The following is a 10,832-nucleotide window of genomic DNA, read 5'->3' as shown; positions in this document are numbered from 1 at the left end:
TGAAGGTATGGTTTAAATCATTTATTTTGCACAATAAAGTGTAAGAAATGTTTATGAAAGTAAAAAATGATAGAGGAAAGTGAATAAGATTAATGATAGATGATGATGATTATGACAATGATACTAATAATAATAATAATAATAACAATAATAATAATAATAATAATAATAATAATAATAATAACAATAATAATAAAATAGTGATGAAATTGAACATAATGAATCTGAGCTATTAGCGGAATGGCATGGCAAAACAAATCTTTATTATTATTAGCTCAAAAAGAAGAAAAAAAACGGACAACCAAATGCAAGAAGACATCAATATTGAGTATGAACAATAGGAGCAATATCATATACGGTAATCTGTAAACGACACTAATGGCATTCGAAAAGGAATGCATTGACGACTTAGTACTTAGTCCTTATGCTTTAACTAGCTCAATGACAGGGAAAATTAAGACAACAGGGTAGAGAAAGGATCATAGATATTAAAAGTTCCCTTTTCCATGCTGCATATTTTATAAGCCCATAGTACACACATCTGACATGTGTATCGTTGTTTCTATGAATTATAAACTTTTAAATAGCCCATTTCAAATGTTTCACCATGCTCCTCCAGATGCACTAGACTCTTTCTGTTATTCTCTCAATAGGTCACTCGACATTTTTTTTTTTTTGTAATAGCTATTGTTCTTAGACTATACGTGACTGTCTATTGGATATGGTACTCATTTACAACTGAATGAAGCGGGGACTACATTATGTAAAGCACCCTATTCAAACACAATAATTTTATTATCAATCTAACCACTCTCATTAATGGCCATTCTTAATACCCCTGAACAAAAGAAAACAGGGGGGGGGGGGGAATTCTTGAAATTACCCAATCTGATATGTATTGCATTTAACTAAAGCAAGAGGAGAAATAAATCCGTCATAAAACTTATAACCATAGACAGCTAAGTTTTTTTCTCAGGACATGATGAGAGAAGGTTGCTTTATATCTTAAGACTCACATTCCCCTCCTCCAAAGATAATAGATACATAAATAATTACAATAATGTCTGTTCCTCCTGCTATGTTTTTGTCTGTTTTAAGATTTTTATAGCAGTTACAACACCGTCCAGGAAGGCAATAAATTAGTCAAAAGAATCAATTCTACCTATGAAGACTAGATATCACAGTACATAAATCCAGGAGGGATCTCTTTTTGGGCCTTGTCTCAAAATCAATACTACGACCTGTGCCAACAATATTTAGTATTAAAGTATAAACCTAACAATGTCATAAAATATAACAGACATGATTTTATAGCAAAAAAAAAACAAAAGTCCCTCTCAGCAAAAGACTTTAAACAGGATCAAGACAAAACCAAATGGTCTTATTCCAGAACAAAGGGATACAAAGCTTCAGAAACAGGTCAAATGGTAGAGAGTGAAAGAAGATATAGCAAGTTTGAAGACCAATGTGGAACTTGACAGTCCAGAGTCCTAGTGCCCCCCCCCCCCCCCCCCCCCCCCCAACCTATCATAAGTGCTTTGTTGGTTTGTGTTGTTTTTTTTTGTTGCTTTTAAGGGTTTTACGGCGCTTGCAACACATTTAGGTCATATCAGCGCCAGTTAAAAAAGGAAAAAATAGGATAGTAAAAACAATCTAGATGTAAAATTAAAAGGACTTGAGGAAAAAGTAAGACAAAGGGGAATGGTTCAAATACGGAACAGATGTAGATTCCAAGAGCACGCTATCAGGGAACTTAGTTTGAGATCATCTAGATGTTTCAGACACCAGCACAAGATCCTACGAAAAGAAGTAAACTCAAATGTTTACAAAGCATGTTAAATTTTTTTTTTAATTAACAGTACATAACAGAGAGATGATTAACAAGGAAAAAAATATCATCTCCCAAAACTATAATAAGACATTCGAATGTTTCCCTCCCAGCCAAGGACCCCGGCGAGGGTCAGGACAAAACTAAGTTTTGTTTTTAAGGGTTTTACGGAGCTTGCAACACATTTAGGTTATATCTGCACCAGTAAAAAGGAAGAAAATGGGATAGTAAAAAGTTCTAGAATTACAATTAAAGCACCCAAGAAAAAGTAAGACAAAGGGGAACTGGGAACAAATAGGGATCAGATGTAAATTCCAAGAGCATACCACCAATGTACTCCGTTTGAAATCACCTACAAGTCTCATCCGGACACAAGCACAAAATCCAACATAGAGGAACACACTCAAATGCTTACATTATACATTCAAAATAATAATAATAATACATAACAGAGAGAAGATTTACAAGGAAAAAAATATAATCTCCCAAAACAATAACTATGCATTTGACTGTTTCCCTCCCAGCTAGGACTCCGGCCAGCGCCAGGACAAAACCAAGTAATCTCATTCCGAGACAAAGACAGAAAGCATGTTGGAAAACAGATATAACGGGATAGAAGACACAGTATGTACCTCCCTGCCCGCTAGGGATCCCCACCCAGGACAAAACTAAGTAATCTCATTCCAAGGCAAAGACAGAAAGCAATTGGAAAACAGATATAGGGGTATAGAAGAGACAGCAAGTACCTCCCTTCATACCATGAGAAGTCGGGAACCCCACCAGTATCATAAGTGCAATAATTCCATCATAAGATGGATGTATTTTAAAAAAGTATATACAATAGAGTTAAGCTCCTGTTAATATCCTCTTTACCCATAAAAAAAATGTTTTCTTGGATGGCTATGAGGTGAAACAGGAAAGACTTTAACGTTTAAGACGTTAACATTTTTGGCAAAAAAAAAAAAAATTTAAATGCAATTCACATAATTTTATCACGTGCAAGAAAGGCAAAATTTCATTCATACTCAATATCTTATAATCAAATATTTAACTTACTTAGTTTCTCACTGAGAATGGAACAAAAAAAAAAGTATGCTGTCACCAAGTAATACTGTTAATACAATAATATAACAAGCTTACAGACTTTGTGCATTATAAACCAATTATGAGATTGTTAAAAAATAAACATACATAATATTGAGGTTATATACCTTTTACATGTCACAATAAAAAAAAGAAAGAAGAAGAAGAAAACAAACAAAAAAAAACTTTGTGCAAAATGAAAAACGCTCAAAAATTCATGTCAACATAATATAATAACAATAAGATAAAAGATGAAATAATAATGAGCCATTTATAAGAAATAACCAATAGAATAAGGTATCATTGTTCTGTCACAGAACAGCAATTCTAAATACTAAGAGCAACGCTTTGATTTACTTGCTAAATTAAATGTTGCTTTGCATTTTTGAGGTTCTTTATTTTTTTTTTTTGTATATAAGCGGCCCTTCAACTCTTAAAGGTCTAATTCGTGTCTTTAAGTTTCACACGAATAGGTCTCATCAATGTTTGTTATGGCGTTTGACACTTAGAGGTAATTTCAACGTCAGATAAAAGGGAGAACACGGGATAGTAAAAAAATATTTAAATTCAAAATTAAGAGCATCCAGGAGAAAAATGGGACAGGTTCAAATGAGGAAGAGTATTAGATTCCAAGACCAATAGATTCATGTGCTTAGTTTTGACGTTTGTTTGTTTTTAAGGGTTTTACAGCCCTTGCAACACATCCGCACCAGTATAAAGGAAGAAATTGGGATAGTAAAAAGTTCTAGAATGACAATTAAAGAACCCAAGAAAAGGTAAGAAAAGGGGAAATTGGTTCAAATAGGACTCGGATGTAGATTCCAAAAGCACACTGTCTAAGTACTTAGCTTGAGATCATTAAAAGTCTCACCAAGACACAAGCACAGGTCCCCACTAAGAAGAATGCACTCACATGTTTTACAAATCATATATAATATAAAGAAACATAAATAATGCAGTGCATAACAGAGAAATGATTTACAAGGAAAAAAATATCATCTCCCAGCCAGGGCCTGGACAAAACCAAGTGAGCTCATTCCAAAACAAAGATAGAAAACATGTTGGAAAACAGATATAGGTGGGTAGAAGACATAGTAAGTACCTTCCTGCCCACTATGGGAGGTCAGGATCCCCATCCAGGCTATGAAGAATCCACTCAAATATTACATATATTATTAAAACAAAACAAAAATGACTCAAATGGTTTCAAAATATTATATTCAAAACAAGAACTATAACAGAACACAACAGAGAGATGATTGACAAACAAAAAAGTACCCTCTAAAAACTAATACCATAAATTTGATTGTTTCTCAATGTAGCCAGGGCCAGCCCAAAACAAAGTAATCTCATTCCAAAACAAAGGCAGAAAGCAACCTGGAATAAGATATCGATGGGGATGGAAGACACACCAAGAGTGACCTCGCAATCTAATATGGGAAGTCAAAATACCCTACTCAATGATGAGGCTAATAACATTTATTCATTCATGTTGTGCCATGCTTAACGGCATTGGTAATGAAGGCTCTGGCCTTCACTCTTTCCTGCATCTTCTGTAACATATTGTTGTTTTGGGAGGTGATATTTTTTTCCTTGTAAATCATCTCTCTGTTAAGTATTGTTATATTTGTTATTTTGAATGTATAATGTAAGCATTTGAGTGTATTCCACTTAGTTGGATCTTATGCATGGGTCTGGATGAGACATAGAAGATCTCAAAGTAAGCACATTGATGGTATGCTCTTAGAATCTACATCTGATCCCTATTTGTTCCCAGTTCCCCTTTGTCTTACTTTTTCTTGGGTGCTTAAATTGTAATTCTAGAATTTGACTATCCCATTTTGTTCCTTTTTACTGGCGCTGATATTACCTAAATGTGTTGCAAGCGCTATAAAACCATTAAAAACAATTTCAATTCCAAAGAAATATTTCAATCACATGATGGCTTAATCAACTCTCGGATTTAGTTACTTCGGTATTAGAATATCAATGGCACTAAAAACACATGGTATATGATGAGTCACAGGAATTTGGATAGATTTGCTTGTGACACAGACACCAATGAAAAAATAAGAGAAAGTAGCAATCTACCTGTATGCTCAGTGCAATGCTACTCAGTCTCAAACACAGAGACAATCTTATGCTTTCAACTTCACAACCCAACAGGGAGATGTTTTTTGAGAGAAAAAATGTTTATCACAGATGAAATCATACATGCTTATGACTCCAGCTGGTCTTTTAATGCAAAGGATCCCCGTCATGGCAAGGTCAAAATAGTCATTTAATTTCACCAAAGGCAAAGGAAATAAAGTACATAAAAGGGAACAACAGATATAGGAGGATAGAGGCAATCCTCCAAGTAACCAAACCAACCTCTGAAAATCCGCAAATGGAAAATAAATATGCAATTATTATTATTACATCGATGACAGCAACTAAACTTACAAAACATTATAAAATCATAATAGAGAAATGTAAACATAGGTAGAGTAAAATGAAAGTTCCATACATAAAAAAATGAAAATTATGATAGAACTATAACTTACAAAAATTGATATCAGGGTTCAACTTAGATAGAATAATAACAACATAGAACCACTTCTGTTTTACTTCAGACCTGCTTTTTCCAGAAACCCTGCGTGACTAGGGGATTGAAGAATTATGGAATATAAAAATTCAAGAATAAAGCCGCATCCAGAAAAAAAATGATACATTTGCTTAACTATCCACTTGCTTCAGGGCAACTTTGTGCTAATTTAATTCAAATCACATACAAACAACTCTATAATTGGTTAATTTTTAAATTGTTCAACTCAAAGTAAAGTGAGAAAAATTATGGTGATGGAGTCTTTTATTTTAGTTAGAATTTATAGGGGGGGATTATACCTTTAACTTTTGTTCATTTCCAGATCCTTTATGTTTTGAAGAAACCAAGAGCAGTTTATTCAATATTATAATGTAATTATGTTTGTTAAATATTATTTTTAAAACCCAAGGTCGATCTTTTCCAAATTTCATTATCCTCTTATTTATTCTACGAACCAGCAACTAGCTGAAGGTAAGGCTGTCGTTCTTAAGTCTTAGCATAAAAATTGGATTTCTCTTTTATTCTATCAAATTAATGATGGTTCCCTTGACCTCTAAATCCACAAGAGATAAACTGCACTATTATTAAATTTTAGCAGTCTCGAGGACAGTTGAGAAGGTGATTGAGATTGTGATAGGATTAAAACTTGGCATGAGCCAATAAAATGTTCCCACAACTACATATTTCTTTTCCTCCTCTTTTCTCTTTGGAGTGTCAATGCCTGGGGGAAGAGATAAAGAGGAAAAATCACCAGGAGACTGACTTACGAGAAGGAGAGAAACTTTGTTGGATGGTTGACATTGTGGCATGAAGTGGGAGAAGTGAAGACTACAAATACAGGTAATATGTGTCACTGGGAACAACGTCAATAGGCATTCTACTCTCAGCCTCCCATTTAACCTTGCCAAATAGATTTCTGATTCCCATCTATGCTTCAATCAACAAGACAATAAACTATGTTGTAAACTGTCATATTGTAGAATGTTACAGTTTCACAATATATGGAATTTTCACACAATAATAAAACTTGGCAACGGCTCTGTATGTATGTTTTCACAAGTTTTACAACATTTATGATACTTATATATCAGTTAAAGAAGGAAGATAATGGGAAAGTGTCTGGACCTACAAGCTCACAAGACTAAACTGGAAAAAAAAAGGTAGACTGTTTCAAACTGGGAGAAAAAGCAAGTTCCAAGAACAAACTTTCCTTATGCTAGATCGACCCCATCTTTATGTCACTGCAGATACTAGCAGAAGATCTTGCAAAGAGTACTTCCAGACTGCAACAAAATACACATTTATAACAAAAATTTATCAATTCTTATAAAAATATAAATCCATCAAACTAGTTCCCCCTTCACCAAAAGACTCCAGGTGTGACCTAAGCAAAAACAAATCATCTCATTCAACAAAAAGGACACAATGTCAAATAGAAAGGACAATGCAAATTAGGGAATAGAGGTGATAACAAGGGACCAATGATCATTGCCGATGGGACCATCACTGGCCTGCCCAAAGGACAACACCAAACCATTAAAAATTCGCTGCTCCAAATAAATAAGAAGCAAATTTACCTACATGCTGGCTACAAATCAAGTTGATCCTGCAAATCAAAGAAACGTTAATAATTGTGCAAAATACCTTGAAGAAGTGTGCAACTATCTGATGTTAAGCAAAGTCCTGAAATTATGGTGCAGAATCTTTCAATAATTTGTACAATTTATTTCCCAGCCAATAATCAATAGAAAATATATTACTGTACAATACAACTTTAGTTATTACAATTGTATGACATAATGAACTTCACTATGGTTTATTATCTATAAAAGTCATTTAAACATTTTCCTGTCCTTATTAGATAGGCTTGGCCACTGCATCTCGATATCAAAAGTACATAATCATCAAATAAAAAATAAAAGGAAGAATAATATTGTTTAATGTTGCAATGATGAAAACCAACATTTCTGCTTGACTTACTTTAAAATGTCTTTTTATGACAAACTCTATGTGAAATGAGGACATGTCTTTACATTAAATTCAAAAAGTGTTAATTTTTTTTACCGTCCTAAAAATATTAAATAATTCCACTTTTGACATTCGGTGCCAGTCTGTCATAAAAATGGAAGTATCGCAAAAATTCACGCATTTGTGCACAAGTATCAAAATATGACACTAGACATGATTTTCCTCTGATTTTCCACTCAGCTGCCTAGAATCACTAGAAAATGTTTGAAACAGCAAAATCTGTGGAAAATTACTTAGAAAATCCCCAAATCCTGGAATTCCACGGATCCATGGAAGATTTTCATCACTGTATACAATGATGATGTTTTGTTTGTTTTTAAGGCTTCTATGGTGCTTGCGACACATTTAGGTCATGTCAGCACGTGTAAGAAGGAAGAAAATGGGATAGTAAAAACATTCTAGATGTACAATTAAAAGGACTTCAGGAAAAAGTAAGACAAAGGGGAATGGATCAAATAGAGAACAGATGTAGATTCCGTGAGCACATTATTAGACTATCAGTGTACTCACCCAGACACCAGCACAAAATCCCACTAAGAGGAATACACTCAAATGTTTACAAATCATAAGTTAAAAATAAAAAATAACAGTACATAACAGTGAAATGATTTGCGATGAAAAAAAAATATCATCTCCCAAAACTATGACTATACATTTGACTGTTTCCCTCCAGCCAGGGACAGAACAAAACTAAGTTATCTCATTCCAAGACAAAGACAGAAAGCAATTGGAAAACAGATATGTGGGTAAAGAAGACACAGCAAGTACCTCCTTTACGGGAGGTCGTAAACCCCACCCCATACAATGATGAGTTCCAAGTGCATGTATGTTTTCTTTTCATAACATACCAGACTATATAAATACAATACTTTGTCCATAAGATATCTTTATCCGTGAGTTGCTTTACATTCTCTCAACAAAACTGGAGAATCTAGATTGCATCACTACATCAAAGAGTAAAGACCCAAATATCCATTACATTTAAGACTACTTTTGAAACATGATCTACCATTTTTTTTTAAATTACAAATATCTATCATAATTGTAATCTGAAAGTCACTGGGATCACAATAAGAAAGGATTTGAATGAGAGAAATAAATTTTCAAAATAAGCAATAAAATAAGATATGGAATGAGTAAACATTCAAATCGATATCTGTTTTAAAAAAGGGGAAGTTTCTTAGTATTCTTTAAATAAAGATGATTACAAAAAAAAAATAAAAAAATTATCATGATTATTGTTTTACAATTTAAAATTTCAATCTTATTCATGCAAAATAACAAAATCACATTTTTTAAATCAAAAATTAAATTTAAAAAAAAAGAGAGGGAAAATCAGCAGCAATCTTGTATCAATGATTCAAATATCAATAAACCTTCACTTTAACACAAATGTAAACAAACACATTAACTCTTAAGTTAATGATTTCAGATCAAATGTTTCCAAATTTCAGAAGACACACACATATATGAAAAATCTTTTGTCATCACTGTGTACATTATCATATATTCCCTTCCACAATTTGTCAACAATAACAAAAGTCACACAGATTGTTTTGTCAGCTGATTAGAATTATTGCCTTCAAAAACAATTCAACTTTGACATACTAACAAAATCAGTCACAAAAAGCTAAATGAAATATTTTCTGAATGTCTGGTGGTGTTATGGCTCAATTTGGTTGAGTCTCAGGCACTTTATTGAACCGGTTAGAGTTGTGGTATCAATGAAAATTTTATAGACCCTCCACCACCCAATGGATTAATGGGTCTTACTTCAATTTGAAAATACTTTGCAATAGACATGCATCCTATCCAGAGTAGTCGATAGTTGTTATTGCTGTTCATTTATCCCCACAGTACTCTCTTCTTAAGGTCCATTGCCATACAGCTTTGAAAGGTTACAAATTCAGTTGTAAATAAATGCAAATATCACTCACCATTGCAACATTTCAATGAATATTGTGCATCTAGATATTGCTGTACTTCTTACAGGAGATTGAATAATCTGTATCAATTAATAGAGTGTTTATGACACCTCTAAAATGTGCACAATACACGTTAATTGCAGAATTTTCCTATGATTGCACATGCTTTTATCATGCATAAACTTGGTGTGGGTAAATGTCGATGCACTTGCAGTTGTATCTATTAGTTGTCAAAAATCACACATTTCAACAAGTTGACAATATTCATTTATCACTACAGTGGGGTTTTTGGTGAGACTGTGGCAATTGATGTTAGTAATAGAAATTTATCACAATTTGGTATTGTTGGATGCTTATCTTGAATTTTATACATATACAAAATTGATGTAATTAGCATTCATACCACCATAACCAAGCTAATCATTATATGAATTCAAAATAAATATGCACAACACAAAATCCAATAAATAATATATGAATCAATCAAAGCAAATTAATACCACAGATTAGCTGAAAACAAAATATTAATTTCTTAAATCTTAATTTGTTGATGTCCTATCCCAAGGCTAATTTCATGGGCAGGCCTAGTTCGGTTCTCCGCTCGAAGTTTATCATCAGCTAAACTACCAAAAAGTCGCTGAGAAGCAGCATACTCCTCCTCTTTAAAATCAAATGCCTTTCCAAGAATAATATTCAAAGCAGACATGTCATACTTGTGACAACCTCTATATTTGAACAACGGTTTTCTGAAATCAATACAACCTGAATTCTGAGCCCCTGGTGGACTGATGCACTCCTCAAGAAGAGCACATTTGACCCATGGAAGCATAACATCTCTCACAATCTTATCAATACTGTAGATGATTAGATGAGATGATGGAACAGCGTGCTGGAAAGATAAGAAAAGTTTAAATCAATGATAATATTATTATCATTATCATTAACAAAAACAAGGAATGCTTAAACAAAGGTTATTTTACAAGAGTTTTGAAATAGCAATAAAGCCATTAAAAGATGAGCTTGCAAATAAATTGGCCAGTGATAACCTAAAACTTTTCAGAATTTATTATATGAATACAAAATAGAATTATGAAGAAAGTATATAGAAAATTAAGGGGGGGGGGGGGGGGAACTCTTTCAGTCCTAAGAGCATCAGCTCTTGTACAACATTACAGTGTAGTGTAATATTTTGTTCCAGTAAGCTAAGTTCATACTCAGGAATCAAGGAAGTGCTGTTAAATTTTTAAAAATATGTGCCAGGTAGACTGATTCTTCTAACGATACCACAAAGCGGGCTTTTTAGCATCTGAATATGGAATTCATTAACTCCTAGGAAAAGGCTTTTGGAACTATAAATATAAAGGTATTGACAAACAATAAC

At 33.2% G+C, this 10,832-nt stretch overlaps 1 protein-coding gene across 1 annotated transcript in view; it reads right to left on the bottom strand.

Moving 5' to 3' along the window:
• Positions 1-10,832, bottom strand: part of LOC144971103 (uncharacterized) — a 28,355-nt gene continuing 17,523 nt past the window's right edge. The window contains exon 6 of the mRNA XM_078911502.1: positions 1-10,340. Within this exon, the coding sequence (XP_078767628.1) occupies positions 9,984-10,340 (357 nt within the window). The 3' untranslated portion in view covers positions 1-9,983. The remainder of the gene's footprint in view (positions 10,341-10,832) is intronic.

The sequence above is a fragment of the Berghia stephanieae genome, chromosome 4 (genome assembly GCF_034508935.2).
Source record: "Berghia stephanieae isolate SIO BIC M18660-M18661 chromosome 4, UCSD_Bste_1.3, whole genome shotgun sequence".
Lineage (NCBI taxonomy): Eukaryota > Metazoa > Mollusca > Gastropoda > Nudibranchia > Aeolidiidae > Berghia > Berghia stephanieae.
The sequence above is the reverse complement of the archived record's forward strand: the minus strand, read 5'-3'. Positions and strand labels throughout refer to the sequence as shown.